Source organism: Oryza brachyantha, chromosome 3 (genome assembly GCF_000231095.2).
Source record: "Oryza brachyantha chromosome 3, ObraRS2, whole genome shotgun sequence".
In the NCBI taxonomy this organism is placed as follows: Eukaryota; Viridiplantae; Streptophyta; class Magnoliopsida; order Poales; family Poaceae; genus Oryza; species Oryza brachyantha.
Genome location: NC_023165.2, coordinates 11024225 through 11043182, shown reverse-complemented (window position 1 = coordinate 11043182; position 18958 = coordinate 11024225). Strand labels below are relative to the sequence as shown.

The following is an 18958-nucleotide window of genomic DNA, read 5'->3' as shown; positions in this document are numbered from 1 at the left end:
GTCAAAGATGTCAAGGAAGTATATTGGATGGTGCACTAATGGTTGTGTATATTGTGTATGTACAATGATGTATGATTATGGTTGTGTCTTTTACACAAAGTATTCTCATATTACCCTCATCTCTGGCTTATGTTTATGCTTATAAGCTAAATTTTAAATTTTCAAGCTTAAATCTAGGGTTGATTTTGTGTTTTTTTCACCAAAATTTATTTTCCAGCGTTCACTTTTAGATCGCTAGGAATACAGATATAATTTTTTATTCATAAATTATTTTCATTTGCAGATATGCCGTTCGACTTTTTCCACCCTTATTTTTTTTGGTTTTTACGTGCATGCTTTCATAATTACTAAACAGTATATCTTTTAAAAAAATTATATAGAAGTTTATCGTCTCATTTTTATAGAGTAGATTTTTAAACTTTGTAGCAGTTATTTCATAATTTATACTATTAAGTAACTTAAAAATCAGATAATCTTTCTTTTCCATGTAATTCAAAATATAAATTATATTAGTGTTAACACACTTACGACACTGTGCATACTCCGTATCTAATTAAAGGTATCGTTGCTTTTGTACTCTTTACGTCATCTCAATTCTCATCAGTGACATGTAAGGCAATAAGACAAGACAATATCAAACAACATTCGTAGTCGACGTGGTTAGGTGCACCTATTTACAGATTGACCACATGAGGAATCAAGGGACCCAAACCTCAAAGTTAACCAAAGTACTGACCTTGCGGTTGAATCAGAGCATTTTGATAACTAATCTAAATTTGATCATTCATCTGGATTATCATTTAAATAGATTCTCTTTATATTAGTTATTATTACAACAAAATATTCATAATACATCCTCTCTAATATATTTTATTAATATTTTGTAATCATTTTTTTATATTGATATTGCTCTCTTCTAGTGAGATTGGTTGTCAAAATATATAGTGAAAAGAGAACATCTAGATGCGAAACATCTATATATTATCTGCCAGACTCTATCTGACAAGGACCTCAATTACTTGCTGTCGCAACGCCACCGAAGCTGAAGAGTTGCTTACATACGCTATCCTATGAAACAAGATCAAACACGTGGTTTTTGGTTATTAGAGTCCGTGTGGTTGAATAAACACACCAATGTTCTCACTGTGTCGATTCACAGATTATTTTATCTCATGTCAAACAGAAAAATATCTCCCATTTCTCAACGGAATCAAGGGTCAATGAGTCCTTGGCACGAGCCATTCCTATCGGTAAGACATGGAAAAATGGCTATGCTTGGTCCACATTGCACAGTAAATCAGTCGTAATCCAGGTGCTTACAATTCCACTGTAGCAAGCGAGCCATTCTCTTGTTTCAGCAGTACAGTATGGACCGCCTCTGAATTATTCACCTGCTAATTACTATGTAGATGTTCCCAACTCAATGCATTACAATCGCCCTTCTCCAGATTAAAAGAAAAAAAATGCCATCGCAAACCGAAGCTATAGCATACTCATAGCCATGACCAAGAGTCCTAGAAAAATTAACGAATAGCGGCAAAATTTTGGGGCATTGGTATCCCAGATCAAAATTCTAGCTGCACATGTAAATACATAACTAGTGTGTGAATGGTAAACAAAAAAAAAGAGAGAAGCAGCCTTTGTTGGTCATTAACGGATGCTCTCTGTATAATACTATAATAATCCAACCAACCCCTGAACTAACAGTACACTACTAGCTCAGCTATGTACAGTACTCTCGCTTCCAAATGAACCAGAATATCTGGTTCTGGCTTGCTCTACCCTAGCTCTGCCTTCTTTGACAAACAAGTTAAGGGTTGTACAGCCTCATCAACCAAGATCTCACTGAAACATTGAGCGGACCGATTTCTTGGTGCGTCAAAAACTCTCCTTTTAGCTGGAGATGATGAACTGATGCAGCATGATTCCTGTCGTCCGCTAGCACTCGAGAACGCCCAAAGGATTGCAACTGCATCCAACAGACCAACCAAGAACACCAAGAATCATCTCAACACTGGAGCATGAGCTGACCTGCAATTGCATTTTTTTTTTATTTAGCTGTAGTACTAGTGTATAAAAACAAAAGGAACACAGCCCAGTTAAGGAAGCATACCACATTCTCATATGTGCCTTCAAAGTGGAACAACATCACACCTACTCCCCTTCTTTTATCTCGTTCGGCCTAAGTAAAGCACAGAATATCAAACACAAAAGATACAAAGAGGACGCTGGCAAAATGGAGATCAGAACTAAAAAGGGTAAAATAATGCAGTGTCACATTGATTATCAAATAAAAAAGGATGATTTTAAATTATAGAGGGCTGATTCATTTACCAAACAAGAACATATGGTAATTCCACAAGCTGTTAGAGCCGATGTAACTTCCGCAACCATACCTACAATGAATGTCAAAAGTCACTAGAAGTGATAATATAAAATTTGAAAGGAAAGGTCAAAACAACATAATCCAAAACCAAATCAGATGTAAATAGTTGTGCAGAAAGGAACAAGACATGGACATGTTTGCAGTGAAGCTTCTTATTGCTTAAGGAGTAAAGAGGAGAGAAACTAACAAAATATTAGTATCAGTTTTGTGCAACAGTTAGATGGAAGGAGTGAAAACCTTTTCGATCAACACACACTATGCAGAGCCATTGGATAGAGCTGCCTTCTGTATTGTGCCACGCACAAATTTTACCAGCTTTCCAGTTATCCACACTAGGGAGAACTTCCTTACTGGTAGAAACACCAGGGTGAATAAAATCAGTGAAGCTATCACCACGAAATGTCGAACCATTAATCTTGATGCCCAGTTCCTGGACAGTTTTGTTGTGCTTCCCATTAACTTTTGGCACATAGACATTTTTAACAGGTAAAAAGCAATCGCTCTTCTTGTTTCCAAAAGATAGTTTTTCAGAATTCAATATCTTCTGCCAGTTGAATGCATAGTCCTTATTTTCAGAGCTTGGAATTGACTGCTCACTGTCACTTTCATCTTCAAGATCAGCGACAAAGTTATTAACTGCATCAGCAGTTATTTCAGCAGCAGAAAGAGCAGCTTGCTCCCTCAAGAACTGAAAAAGGAATATGGTTAGTTGTTGGATCCATCTAACAATTGAATGAATCATTTTAACGATCAGACTTACTTTCATAATTTTGTGTCTTGCACTGCGAGTTTTTGCATGTTGCAGCCACTGCTGGTGTCGCTCGAATGCATATTTACTGGATAATTTCTGCAACAAGAGAAAAAAAATGGATGAGTTTATCTGATGTCACAATATAATACAGGCATGCCAATGGCTTCGTAGGAATCTCTTGATGGACAAAAGGCAGTAGCAAAGAGTAGCAGACCGCATTAAAGTGAGAAAAAAAACCACAGACCTTGCTAATGGCATTATGAGACATCACATCTACTTCCATCTGTTTATTTCAGTATTTTATCTTTTGACTTTCACAAACAAATTACAAGCTATGAATGGCTGCCTCACAAATTGGAAACGAACCTTAGCCTTTCAACGAATAGGGTACAATGGGAGCTGTCATGCTTCTATCCCTTTTAGGGCTAATTTGGACGGGCCAGGATCCTGGCCCCTAAGGGGATTGTCATACTGATTTGTCTGTAGCAAGTTGAATAGTACAGTACAACTGAAATAGGAATATGATGCTACAGATCATATGATCGGATGGATATATTCTGGAATGAAGTTTCTGAACTATTAGCATGCAAATCATGCATTTGAATAACAAGATTAAAGATAGCTTTCCTTTCAGTCAGCCCCAATCACTCATATATACAAAAAAAAAGATAATAAAAGTTGCACCTTGCATGTTGTGTGCATATGCATCAATGTAGAGACATCACTCAATCAATAAACATATATTTAGATTACAAAATTTTTCACAAAGATAGAAATAAATCATGCCAGATATGAGAGGAGTACTGACATCATAAGTTATAATCTCCACTACTTCTGCGTTTGCAAGTACATGGATTGGTGAAACTAGATTGCCATTCACCTGAAAGGAAGACCATGAGCACTCAAATATAATGATTGTCAAATAATAATGCTATCATCCGTAACTAACCTTTGCAGCTACCATTTTGTTTCCAATTTCCGTATGAATCAGGTAAGCATAATCAATCACAGTGGCCCCCTTAGGCAAGTTTTTAATCTGGTAATGAAAAATATATTTAGATCAAACGATAACCCAAATGGAAGAAATATGATCCAAGTCAGCGCCTCACCTCGCCTTTTGGTGTAAACACAAAGACACGGCTTCCCAGAAGATCTCGGGTGATAGTATCAACAAATTCCCTAGAACTCATGTTACCAACAAATTCTTCTTGCCATTCACGGATTGCATTGAGCCAACCGATCTATGAAAAAGGAGAAGTTGTTGGAGGACTCTCTTAAGAAAAAAGAGATAATTATACTTAATATGAAGTGCAAAAAGCTTTGAAATCATTACATACCCTCAAAGCAAAGCCTGTATTGTTCAGACATATCACTTTCCCATTTGAATTTCTTCCGCTTGATATTCCAGGACGAACAGGCCCTGAAACGACTCCTCTTCCACTGTAGTGCGCAGCAATGCCTCTTTCTGCTATGAGATCCATATCTTCTGTTCTTATCTGCAATACAGCAGAAACAAAATTGAAACTTGCATTAGAATGAGCACATGCTTGAGAGTTTGTAGTATGAATTTAGCTAAATGTAAGCAGCCAAGCCAACATTACCTGGACTTCCAAATGGAACATGCTCTCATTTAGAAATGGTATCACTGTCGTGTGTAGACTTTGATAGCCATTAGGCTTTGGGGTTGCAATGTAATCTTTCACCTATATGACTGGCTTTTAGAAATGGCAAAATCAAACAAAGTAAAAAGATATATTGAATAAAGGGAAACAGATAACTCACAGCTTGAGGTATAGGTGTCCAGATACCATGAACAAGACCAAGGACATGGTAGCATATCTGAATTGAATTAAGAATACTTGCGCATCAGTGAATTTAATTTCACATAAAAGAGATGATATACTGTACTTCATATGTAATGTTATACCTGTTGTGCGGTGCACAATGGCCCAACACCATTGCAGGCTTTTGGTTTTATGATGATCCGCAGCTGAACAAATAACAGACATGATATTTTCAGAAAATAAGTTACTCATTACAATGGTAAAGCTAGGCATAAATAACTATCTTATATAGGAAAATCATACCTGTGCAACCTGATTTACCTCATTTATTGAACTGTTGGACTTGAGCGCAGTTTTATAAATGCTGCAAATAATAAATAATCCACCTAAGGGAACACTTTTACTACTTATTTCAAACTTGCAGATGAATAGTGCAAAAACAATTATTGATCACCTTTTAGGTGCAAAATACAAATGAGAAGAAAAACGTATTAGGATGCAGCAAACAACAATTTTGTAACAGTACCACACTATTTACTGACCTGTAAACAATTTGATGAAATAGTGAAAACAAATGTCCACTTTTTCTTTTTTTTTTAACAAAGATCTAACTAAAGAAATTTGTGTGGAAATTCGTTGTGCTCTACTATGGTTTGGATTGGTAAGCAGTGTAAACAAATAGGCTACCAAATTTATACCAACAGTACATCAAGAAGCAGCGGTAGTAAAGTGTAGGTGAACTGGTGACAGTTCAAGACACTACTTATTTTTAGTTAATGAGACGGAATGTCTGGTCTACCTGTAAAGTTCTTTGCAGACCGAACGCACTTGTGTTTCAACGCTAACAAGATCAAGAAATTGATCCTCAGCAATTTTTTGCCCTAAGATTTGATTTGCCTGGAATTTGAAAATTAGAAAGAATGTCATCCATAGTAGAATGCCAAAAACATGTTGATGAACAAAGTGCAATAGCAAAAACAAAGTACCTCTTCCAATTCTTGTTCATGGGCCTTGTAGAGGTCCTCAACTCTTTTCTTCAGTTCACCAAAATCACCAGGATTCATGTACATGAAGGACAGGTACTCCAGCTCGGACTACAAAATATGAGCAGCCGGTGAAACGGACACAGGAAAAGTACCAACAGTTACCATAAGCTTCATAAGAAACATATTGGCATTCTCACAATGCAAGGAACTACAGAGAACTTTCTAGGACTGACAAAAATACCAGTATGAAACTATCCTCTTCTAGCCATAAGATAAAAGTGATTTTTGTCTTTGGTCCTTGAACAACAAAAACAAACACCTCTTCTAGCCATAACACATAAGGTAGGAACAACAAAAACAAACACCTCTTCTAGCCATAACACATAAGGTAAAGGAAAAATATTTCCATTGGCCCCTGAGTTTTCAGGGTAGGTTCTTTTAACACTCTTTCAATCTGTGCCACTGGATCACTTATGAAAGACCAATATCCCATTTCATCTCCCATCCTACCATCTTTTCACCCACAAGGCTACAGTACAATTATCCAGTTTGGAATCGCCAGATTTGCTATTGCTGATTCATATGCCACATTAACATCGAGTTGGCAACCGGAATACAAAGCCAGCCAAAAACTGGTGAATTGGGCAAGAAAGGTTATATTTGCGCGCTTGTGATATAGCAATTTTTAGCATTGATTGCTGGACTAGAGCAATATTCAAGTGTAAAATGGATTTATTTCTTAATATAACTAGTAAGTTAAAGAGAACAAGTATACTGATCAACGATAGGACAAATCATAGATCTAGGCGACAATCTCATAGCTACCTAAACAAGTGTAAGGTATATATCAAATTATACCAGAAATACAGATTTTACAATCACAAGCAAAAACGAAAACAATTATCATTAAAATAACAGCCACAAATTTCATTGGAAGAAACATGGCCAGAGTGCAAATTAGTAGAAATGTTTGTAAGGAACACAGCAATAACACAAAAGAAGCACTGCAGTAGTTAAGTTAGCCTATTCAATAAGCAGAAATAACAGTTATCTTTCAAGATTATTTCTCATTAGATACCTTTATTCGGTACATCCCAAGAAGTTTAGCTAGGGGTGCGAAGACCTGCAGTGTCTCCATGGAGATGGCATACTGCAAAGGGAGTGCTTACAATAAACATAGAACAAAGTTACAGACAGATATTATTTTCAGTGGAACAAGAGTTTACCTGCTTGTGTTGAGGCATATGTGTGAGTGTACGCATATTATGCAGCCTGTCTGCCAGTTTCACAATGATTACACGAACCTACATTTTTTTCAGTTTTTATGGCACCTAATAGATTGTTCAAAAAGGCATCAATAAATAATATTCATGTGATGAAACAAAAAAAAAAAAACCTCTTCTGTCATGGCAAGAAACATCTGTCTTAAATCTTCAGCCTTGACATCCTGTTTTGAATTATCCTCAGATTTGCACTGAAGTTTCCCTAGCTTAGATACCTGCATTTTAAATGAAATAGGTCTGTTATAGCATTAAGATCTCTCTACCTATATCACAAACATTTTGTAGCAATACAAAATATAAACATGCATATACAATTTGCAGCCATATACAAAACATGAACATGTGAAATGTTAGATAATGTACCTTTGTCTCCCCTTCAACAATACGGCGTACAGTTACCCCAAACTCATTTTCTATTCTTTCAAATGTAACCATATCTGTATCTTCAACAGTGTCATGCAATAAACCAGCAGCAATTGATTCCCAGTCAAGTTCCTAATTATGTCCATAGAAGAATAGCACAAAGTTTAACTTCATATGGCAAGAAAGTCATCATAGTACTGCCAATGGTAAATAACTCACATGCTCCCCAAGGATACGGGCAACTTCAACAGGATGAATAATGAAAGGTTCCCCACTTCGGCGTTTCTGTCCATTATGAGCCTCATATGCCAACTGCAAGACAATCAGTTACATGATGCAACCTCTGGTTCATGAGCTGCCCAGGAATAATAGAAGTACAGGGTGTTGTCTGCAAGACATATGGAAGAATGATATTGCAATTCAATTACCTTTAGAGCATCATTTACAAAGTCCAACTCTTCAGGTTGAAGGTATGAGATAGCTGGTTTGAGATCCTGTCACGCAATTGCATAAATCTACAATTCGCTACAAACAAAACTGGCTCTTGCTTCAAATGAACATGAATGGTAAGTTGAACCCGAGGATATACTTGAACAGTACAGTTACAATTTCATACTGAATGCAATCAGTATGTTATCAGGTTACAACTGATGGTTTCTACTCAATTTCATATTATAAGATTTTTGGCCCTATCTAGATTCATCCATGGATCAACGTATATGTTTTATATATGTCCAGATTTATTCGTATCCATATGAATCCAGGGAGCACCAGAATATCTTATAATGTGAAGCAGAGGTAATTGTTATGAAATCTGTTTACGACAGTAAGAAAGTACCGGCAGTACTATACTACCACTACCAGGCACAAAATGGTTTCTGACTTATTTATGTAAGTTTCACAGGTCAAACTTGCAAATGATTAACTCTTAATTCTTCAAAAATGCTTCAACTATAAAAAAAATAAACTGCGTCATGAACCAAAAAGCAAGAAAAAAGGTTGATTTGTGCAATTTAGTGACATACCTCCCACAAAGTTTCTGGAGAAATATGATCGAATGATTCAGATGACGAATAGCAGAAAGCTCTCCATGTTGGGTCCACAGAAGTTGACCGCGATCTGACAAAATTTCCAATGGGAAAAGAATGGGCCGATGAACCATAACCAAACTTCCGTTTATTGACGTCCTCTGCCCATGTTATTTGTAGTAACTGGAAAAATAAGTCCGCATGTACAACGCATTAAGACATTGCAAAGAATTATTGTTCCACATGTAGGCAATGGATGTGATAGTAAGCATTAAAAAGGTAAAGGTAACATGGTATGAGGCATTAAAAAATTTCAGAATTAATGATGCCATGTTTGGTATAATATAGCATGATTGGTGTCATGTAATTAGTTATAAGATCTTTGCCACAGTTCAACCCAACAGTTTCACCCATGTAGATCAAAAAAGGGTGGTTCTGATTAAATAGTCTTTGAAAGGTAAGCATGTTTTCTCTGTAGTCAATAAGTGATCTTGGTAGAGAAGAGTTACCAAAAGGGGATAAGTTTTCAACTGGATTTTGATGACAGCAACTAAACTTGAAACATTGGAAGTTTTTATTGGCACTAAAGCTGGGGTATTCGGTTTTCTCCTCTTGATCATGATTAAGTGCACGATTAAAGTGTTTCCTGTTGTTTGGTTGAAACACACTTTTCACAATGCATCCAGTAGGAATACAACTAGGACAGCAGAATAATTCCAGGAGAAGACAGAGTCTGATGTAGCCCATTTGCACTGCAATTCTTCCGTTATAAAGCTAGTGTACAGATTACAATTCCCAATCAAATAAAACCTAAATGGTTTAAAAGACATTCTATTTGGCATCAGGATAGTTCATGTGCATGACAGCTGGGCACTCAATACTAGCAGGAATCAGAGCTAAGAAATACAGAAGAATGGTGATTGGCTTGTAGGAACTATCCTTCATATGGCATTTGGAATATAGTCATAAGACTAAAGCTAAGCCATGGAAACTCTGGCAGAGATCATTCCACTAGACACCTCCAAAATCTTGATAAAAACAGCATGTACATATATATGTGGAGCACAAGTACATGGCTGAAACAGCAACCAATGGAGAAGGAACAGAGAAAAGTTGGCAATTCAGATGCATGAAGGGAAGACATCAGGACAACCTGTTGAAAACTTAATTGGAGCTACAATGGTAAATATGGCATTGTGCTATTGCTTCTTAAAGGGAACATTTACAAGTCAGATCAGAGATGAGGCGTGAGTGGCACATACTTGTACTCCACATTTTTACGTGGCGCACAACAGTACATTGTATAAGCTATTAGAACAAGCACTATGCAAATGTGATTGAAGTACGCAGTATACAAAGCTAAACTGATGTTCCTTACCGAAGTCCTGGCTACACCAGATTACCAAATAAACACACCTAAATTGCAACAGTAAAAATATGCATGTGTTTAATGATTTCATATAATCTCTTCCAGCACATTTCCATCATATCCAAGCCACACATCAGTGCAAAACACAATTCTACAAGTTACATATAAGTATGTATATATTTTCAATTATTAGGCATTGCTTGGCACTACCTTTTCAAAAAAATAAGCTACAGCCTGTTTTGGATTTTAGAATTTAATTTTACGGGCTTTTCTTTGCCTCTCATTGCCGAGATCTATTTTCGTGATTGCTAAGATGATGTCTAAAAATTCTAACTAAAATTGGCATTTTTAAATTTTGATTTTTTATAGAATAAGTAGTGCCAAGCACAACCATATATTATAGTCAAATTCATATAAGGAGGCAAAAATAAAAATATTCCATAATCAAGTTAATTTACAGGTTCGCAGCATGTTAGCTCAAGATTACCATAGCTGTCAGGTTATGAGAAACAGAAATATTCCAAATTGATGGCTCAACTGATATAATGTTTCTTGCCAAACACCAAATTGACCATGCTCCAATCCTTGACTCCTAGTTCCTAAAGAAGATTGACTACCCAAATCCGCACCTCCCACTGAAACCTCTATCACAGAAGAAGTGTAGCCCTAGAATTCTTCGTTTCATGTGCTAGCAACCTGTTGACGCCGTAAAATATACCAGGGATAAAACTAAGTTACTAGATGACTATCGTTTGCTAGGCAACAAATCATGCCAATCCTCTACTGTGGGATGCATTAAACTAATAGTGGAGGTACCATGATGATCTGAGCTTCAAATGGTTAAGGTTTCATCATGATTTCCCTTTATCTTCTAAAGAAAAGGTCTTACCAAGTAGTAAGCATTTACTTATATATGTACGAAACCACTATTTGTTTCTTTTCTACTACCTCCATTTCACAATGCAAGACTTTATAGCATTGTCTAGATTCATATGGATTCTAACATATATACAAACAATATACATTGATCAATAGATAAATCTAGGCATAGCCAAAACGTCTTACAATAAGAAAAGGAGGGAGTAAGAAGGAAATTATATTGTGTAAGATTTAACAAGTTAGTGTTTTCAAACAACACAGTCCAGGTACTCAAATTCATTAATGCCTTCAAAGCTTCACTCTAAATACTAAATATATTCTGATGGAATCAAATAACACTTACAAAATCTACAGAAAACCATTCCCTATGTCTAAAGACAAGCCAAAAAAATCAACAGGACTTGCTACTGGTAGGGTATGATAACCAATCATATATGCAAAAAATGAAATGCGATAGAGGTTAACCTCCTTTTTTTCACTAAGTGAACTCAGTATGACCTACAGTACGTATACGATGGGTTTAGCAATTCATGAGAGCGTCCAGCAGTTTCAGTAATGCCACCAAATGGAAGAAAACACTATTAAGTACCTCCATTTTTCATGTCGTTAACCCTAAGGATTCAGTGATGAAAAATGGCGAATTCCAATCAGCATTAAGGACCGGAAAAATGACGGAATCCAGCAGGTAGCAGGAACGCACCGAATTATTGTTACCCCGCCGCCGCGATCGGCCCTGCCGCCTCCACCCGGCTCCAGCCCCGTGGCCGCAGGAGGAGCACTGCGCGGTGGTGCTTGCGAGCGCCCCCGTGAGCGCGCGCGGCGCGTTCCATGCGCACGAGAGCACGCTGCATTCGTACGGCCTCCCTCCTCCTCCGCCGCGGCCCTTCCACGACGCCCTGCACGAGCTCACGCACTCCAGCGACGACGACGACGACCCTGCACCTCCCCCCCCCCCCCCCGGTCCGCCACAAACAAAACAAAACAAAAAACCACCAGGCTCCGTTAATTCCCCAGCAACGCATCAGCAGCAGCCGCGGAAACCGAATCGCCTAGGGCAAGCGGGAGGAGGACGAAGGGCGGGGGGGGGGGCGGATCACCTGACACGGCGCCCGGCGGGGGTTGCATGTCGCGTCGGCGCGCAATCTCATCGGCGACTCGGAGGCCGCGCCGTCGCCGCCCTCACCTTCCCCCCCGCGGCCGCGAATTCGGAGAGGCGGGGCGGGGGGAGAGACACCGGAGGAGAAGGGGTTTGCCGAGGACGAGGCGGAGGCCGAAGGGGGGGAGGAGAAGAGGAGGAGGGAGAGGAGGAAGAAGGGATAACACGAGAGACGACGAGACGAAGGCCACACAAAACGCCGCCGCGACCGTGTGGTGAAGTGAAATAGGTGGCAAACGGCCTCGACCTCCCTCTCTCTCTTGCTTGGCATCCCGGTTTTTTTTTTTCCCTTTTTGCCGGTTTCCTCATCTTCTTCTATTTTTTTTATTTTTTTAAGAACAAAGGTACAGCAGACCCTCACAAGCCTACTTCTATAAACACCTCCGGAGCTTTTCGAATCCTTTAACAAATAGTCAAACTAGAACATCAGATGCTACTAAACGCCTTATATTTGTAACCACCAGATCACATGCTGCAGCATCATCTCCCGTTCAGGGTTTACGTTTCCGCGGTAACCGCACCCTCCACATAGCTTCGATAAGTCACGTTAACCGAGTTTAAATTTGAGGAGAATTTAAAAAATTTGAGGAAATTTAATGAAAAAAATATATGTCGTATATGTTGATATATAGTGTAGTTTTATCAAAGAAAATAATAAAAAAATGTATTCTCGGCGTAATTAAAAATCATAAACAAGTATTTCGGGAAACAAAATTAAAAAATAGCCTATTGCAAGTAATATTTCATAGGAAGATGGTCAAGAATATTTTGTGTTGAGTTATTATTATTTACACTAGACACTAGGATATATAATGTTAGAAATACAAATATACAACGATGGATATATGAAAAATATGTGTAGAGAAAAATTATACGTGCATCTTAGTATACAAAATAGTTTTAGGGCCTGTTTAGAAGCATTTGAAATAGCAAATGACAAATGACAAAAGTTTTGGTGACAAAAGTTTTGGCACTACATTTTTTTTATAGGTTGGTGTTTAGAGACATGTAAAAGTTTTGCCATTCTTCTCTTCCGGAAAGACATATTTGACCATATTAATTCCTCTCCCCGTAGCTCTCTCTTTCTCATGCTTGTACTACTTGTGCCTGCCGCTGCTGCCTGCCGTTGCTGCCGGTAATGCTGATGCGCGCTGCGGCCGTGAGGGTAGTGCAAATGCTGCTGGTCCTGGAGGATCGGCCACTGCGGGATCCAGTGTAGTACGGGGAGTCGGTGTAGGGGTCGAGCTCGTCGTGGGAGGCGTGTGAATCGGACTGGGACATGAAGTCCCTCGTGCCGTATCCGTCGTCGTCCATCTCCGCCTCGGACTGGTGCGGCGGGGGAGATCAGTGGACGTCGAGGCTGCCGTGACCTGGTGCGGCGGCCAAAATCGAGCGTGAGCGGCGACGGAGGCTGATTGGGCGTGAGCGCCTGCAGCGGGGGAGAAGGCGGGGGAGGAGGCGGAGCAAGGGAGGAAGAGGCGGCGGAGATCGGCGGAGGAGACGGAGCAAGGCGGAGCCGGCGGATGGGGATTTTTTTGGGGGAGAGAGAGGGTGCGACGGAAGAGAGAGAGAGTGAGCGGGGGTATTGTGCGTCCGTGAGGGGTACTGCGCGTCCCTTGCACTTTTGGCCAAAATTTGTTAGTACAGACTGCCAAATGTCAAGTTATTATTGTCCCACCCTAGGGTTTAGATTTATTTTGCCAAAAAGTACTTTAAAATGGTAAAATTTTTATTATTTTGAAGGATCGAAACAAAGCCTTATTCGTAATAATGGATAGTAGGTATAGTTGTGACGCAGTAATCAAAATAAAGTTATTGCTGTGAATTGTGAATTATTTGGTGAAGGTTGATATGACGGTGTATGTTTGTATCTTGCAATATCAAGAATTTAGAAAATGGCATGTGAAACTTTTCTCGTTTTTCCTATAACATGTCCTATTTTCCTATATTATAAATATAGTCACAAAATATTTTCTTATTTTTTATGTATTTTTTTAGATTTTTTTAAGTTTTTTTTATTTGACATCACACCCACGGTCTCCTCACGGTAACCACGGTGTCGGCTACACAAACCGAGAAGGAAGCTGTGGTAACCACCGTTCTCATGTGCTGTTTCAGCAAGTAGTTACCGCGGTTACCGCGTAATTTTTTAGATTCAAATTCATCACGGTTTTTACGATTAACATGCGGAATTCACGGGAGCACGGTACCATGGTTTTAGCGGCTTGCGTGGTAAGGGTAACCTGCTCCCTTTACTCCCGAGTCTTTTCCTTTGCATTTTCGAGGCTTTCTTTCTTTGTGGATTTTTTTTCCTGGCCTCTACGGGTGTGCACATAATAGCTTGTGACGTGAGAGGCGCACACACGTTCGGCTCGTGAATTCAATTAGTTTCGTGGCACACGTCTTCGTGTTTGGACCGGGTTTGCAAAACCGTTTTCTATGTCGAAACCATTCCGAGCGATAATATGATTATCGACGATTATCACATAAAAATCACTTAAATTTGAATCAAAAGTTTGAATAAACCCATGACGGTTTAGGTGTGATAATCGTTATGATTATGACAGTTTTGCGTACCCCTGTTCCTGACTTATAAGCACTGGAATTTTCCTGTCCGTGTTTTTTAGGCATCAATGATACTGATGCCACTGCAGGACAGAGAATCAATGGATGCTTGTGTCATGTTATCCTTTTTAGCTTACCGATGGGCTGTGGAGAGAGGCATGAATTGTGTGTTCGTGTAAAAACGGCAATGGGTGTCTGAACCCAAACTCTTACCAACTGTATTCATGTAGTTATTTTGCTCTTCGAAAAAGAATGAAAGAAATGTCAGATATGGTGTGTGTTTCAACCGAAAATATGTGATACTTCAGATGAAATTTGAACCATGCGTAATCCAAGATCTCATCACGGTAGTCCACGTGTATTTCCTCGTTCAAATAACACCGCTCTGCTTTTAACCTGAACGCACATTATTTGCATTACTTACATGCGCAGTACAAATGTATAATGGTGGATGCCATTCTCTCCAACTCTAGGCCACCATCATGGTGTCACCAAAGAGAACTAAGCACAAATATCAACGCTCATCAGAAGTTTTTTTTTTAAAAAAAGAAAGTAGATCATTTTGTTAAGGAAAACATTAACCATCAAAATCCTTCGCGATTGTGACTTGGTGGGAGAAGGATGTCTGGCCTCGTGTACCAATATGTCCCCCCTAAATGGCAAGCATTCTGTCTAATCTTTTTCTTGATCTAACAGATCAACGGTTACGCATCCGTTAACCTGCGTGGACATGTATGTATGTATATATTATATTTATTATATTTTATACTATGTATACAGAGTTTCATCTTTATAATAGAAAATTTATACATAGAAACATATTAATAGCCTATAAAGTATCAAGTAGAAAACCTATCTATCTAAAAAATATCATCTATATAGTTTATATATAAAAAATATTCGCGCAGGTTAACGGACGTGCGAAAGATTCGCCGATTAGTCTTTTCACGAATCTACTAGCTTATTGCACAGGCTAAGTGTTGCTCCCAACAAGAATGCTTCCCTCACTGCTGAGCTATCTGCACACCAGGGGGCAAGTGTAACGCTACCTGCAAAGAAGCCGCAACTGCGAGCCTAGCTACTGCTACACTTTAGGGTGTTTCGATTGAGAAAAATTTTGGAAGAAATGTCATTTTAAATGTTTAATCAGATGTCGAAAGAAGTTTTCGGACACGAATGAAAAAACGAATTTCACGGCTAGTCTCGAAACCGTGATACGAATCTTTTGAGCCTAATTAATCCGTCATTAGCACATGTTGGTTACTGTAGCACTTATGGCTAATCAGATACTAATTAGGCTCAAAAGATTCGTCTCAAGATTTCTTTCATAACTGTGCAATTAGTTTTTTGGTCCATCTATATTTAATGTTTTATTTAGATGTCCAAAAATTCAATATGATGTTTTTAGAAAAAAAATTTGGGAACTCAACCAGACCTTACAATAAGGCCTGGTTTAGATTGCAATTTTTTTCAAAAACATCAAATCAAGTTTTTAAACACATATTTGAAGTATTAAACATAGTTTAATTACAAAATAAATTTTAGATTCCGCCTAAAAACCACGAGACGAATCTTTTGAGTCTAATTAATCCGTCATTAGCACATGTTGGTTACTATAGCACTTATGTCCAATCACGTCCTAATTAGGCTCAAAAGATCCGTCTCACCATTTCCTCTATAACTATACAATTAGTTTTAATATCTATGTATATTTAATACTTTATTTAAATGTTCAAAGATTCGATATGATGTTTTTAGGAAAAGTTTTAAGGAACTAAACAGCCTAAGATCCTGCTGGCCATCTCCACCGAAAGGTCCGCAGCAAGTGAAAAAGGCCCTAGGATTCGGTATAAAAATCTGGCGGAAAGACCTCGAATCCGATAGATCCTTTTCTTTTTCAAAAGTTTCCAACGAGATGCTTAGCCTTTAGCGATCCACACAGGTCAAAGCCCTGTGGTCGGTTTGTGGCGAGATCATCTTATTAAGGCCCTGTTTATTTAACAAAAAATTTTCCCAAAAAACATCACATCGAATTTTTGAATACCTAAATAAAACATATGCTAATGATGAGTTAATTAGACTCAAAAGATTATAGGGAAAATCGTAAGACGAATTTTTTAAGCCTAAGTAGTACTGATACATGATTAGTTATAAGTGTCACGTTAACTAACATATGCTAATGACGGGTTAATTAGACTCAAAAGATTCGTTTCGCGGTTTCTAGACGAAATATGACATTTGTTTTGTAATTAGACTGCGTTTCATGTTTCAAACGTGTTCGTGTCGATGGGACCCTTATCTAAGTTTTTTTTCTTTTGCGAAATGAACGTAGCCTAACGTGCCACTTTTGACCTGCAATTGTTAGCGTGCCACGAGGCAATCAATCGTCGTACCTGTGATTTGTTTTGTGTGTTAGCGTAGTCTATGATAGATCAAAATATCAGATGCGTCATTTGTTAAAGACTGCTCCGGGTCAAGACGTGACGCTGTGTTGTTGTCTCGTCATTAGTTGGTGTGGTGGACATCCACGTTGATTGTTACTATGTACAAATAAAAATAATTTGTGAATAAAATATTTATATATGCTCTTGACGATTTAAAAACTAAGACCGAAAAATAAACTATAATTAAAAAACTCTAAAATCTATAATAAATTTAAGGTTAAAAATTTAAAATTTTGGCTAATAAATTTAAGGTTAAAAATTTAACTTTTTGGCTTATAAGAATAAGCAGAAATGAAAAAATATGACTGCCATTAATCTTTACAGGTTTGAGAAAAGCTTACAACCCTTCTTTTCGCTTATGCGTATGAATCAAAATTTAAATTTTTAACTTTAAATTTAAAATTGATTTTAAGGTTTTTTTACCAAAGTTTATTTTTCAACATTAGTTTTTAGATAATAATACATAAAAAATTTATTCATAAATTATTTTCCTTTACAATATACCGTTTAATTTTTTATTAAAAAACCAAACAATCACCCGTTAGAACTCGTTTTGTCACGATGCTAGTCATGTAACTAGGGGGTGAGACAAAACCTCGGACTCGTGCGCTTAGTTCGATCTCAAATGGCTTGGTTCGGCCCAAAAGCTAAATGAACCGAGCGGTCGAGCCCAAACCTCGTCTTTCTGAACCAAGCCAAGTTCATGAGGTTAAGTTTAAATGAAATAGTTCAAGGGTGTAAATGTACATTTTTTCCTTTTGGATTCACGTTAATTTATCTTATTTAAAAATTTTACATAATTATTAATTATTTTATTATGATTTGTTTTACCATTAAAGATACTTTAAACATGATTTATTATTCTATATATATTTATAAAAAATATTGAATAAGACAAATGACCAACCGTAATCAAAAGTTGCTCGAATAAAAAAAGTATTCCATGCCAAACCGAAACAGTTAAGGGCATAAATATCATCTTCAGCCAGAGAATAAAACAGACAAACAAAGAATGTGGAGAAGCCATGATGGCTAACCAACCTTCATTTTTTTAAAAATTATCTGACCCTTTTTTAATTTTAAAACTAAAGTCTTCACCAACTAATTTCTAGATCTAAGCCTTTTTTTGTCCACAGCCACACAAGTGGGAGTAGCAAGTGTTGAAAGTGTTTTTAAATTAATAGATAAAAATGTTAAAATAATAACAATAATTTCCAACCTTCATATTCAACCGTGCTATGGACTTATGGTCGTAAGGCATCTTTAGTGTATATTTTCTTAGTAAGTGTTAAGAATGAACATGTCATGAGGTGTTAGCTTGGTTAAGTGTACTATAATGTTTAGACTCATATAGCTTAGACTAAGGTGAGACCCACTAAGATAAAAAGATATTATTCTTCTCACCTTTATCCATCATGCAACATTAAATATTTAGCTAAAATATTTTTTCAATCTTAGCACTAGTTGCTAAATAAACAATGAGTGCTTAGAAAATTTAGCTTAACACTCCCTCCGATGTATAGCATCCATCCCATACATTTTTTTCTTATCTATGCACCTTGGCTGCTCTTATGGACGAAAAGCATCACAGCATATCTGAAGTGCCATCCAACAGCTGCCGGGTAAATAAATTTAAAATATAAATAAAAACAACTAATTCAACAATGTCAGAATGCAATAGGAAGCAACATTAGGCTACAATATTGCAATTACAAAGGTCTGACAAGCTGCTGCTGCAAATATCCACAGCGTATTCCATGAATTTGTTCTGTTGAACATGCATAGATTGCATACTTATACCAATCAATGAAAGCCAGAAGCAAATTACATACGCACACTACAATCATAGTAGCTGATTTAATTCACACCTTTAAATGCTTGGTTAGAACTTTAGAAAAGCTGGGCTCTACCAAGACAACTCTCCGAGCAAACAAATACAGGCATAGCAATTAAATTAGACGTTT

The 18958-nt window shown here is 37.7% G+C and overlaps 1 protein-coding gene across 1 annotated transcript; it reads right to left on the bottom strand.

Moving 5' to 3' along the window:
• Positions 1–1535: 1535 nt before the first annotated feature.
• Positions 1536–12497, bottom strand: LOC102718165 (putative GTP diphosphokinase RSH1, chloroplastic). The gene is made up of 24 exons (XM_040521863.1): positions 11927–12497; positions 11530–11765; positions 8579–8764; positions 7982–8047; positions 7773–7865; positions 7554–7685; positions 7304–7405; positions 7134–7211; positions 6986–7057; positions 5908–6015; positions 5721–5818; positions 5225–5285; positions 5065–5127; positions 4920–4976; positions 4739–4840; positions 4475–4633; positions 4247–4378; positions 4087–4173; positions 3946–4017; positions 3147–3233; positions 2624–3074; positions 2335–2396; positions 2114–2182; positions 1536–2031 (listed from the first exon to the last, which is right to left on the bottom strand). The coding sequence occupies exons 1-24, from the start codon at positions 11952–11954 to the stop codon at positions 1939–1941; spliced, it is 2694 nt and encodes an 897-aa protein (XP_040377797.1). The 5' UTR covers positions 11955–12497; the 3' UTR covers positions 1536–1938.
• Positions 12498–18958: the final 6461 nt, after the last annotated feature.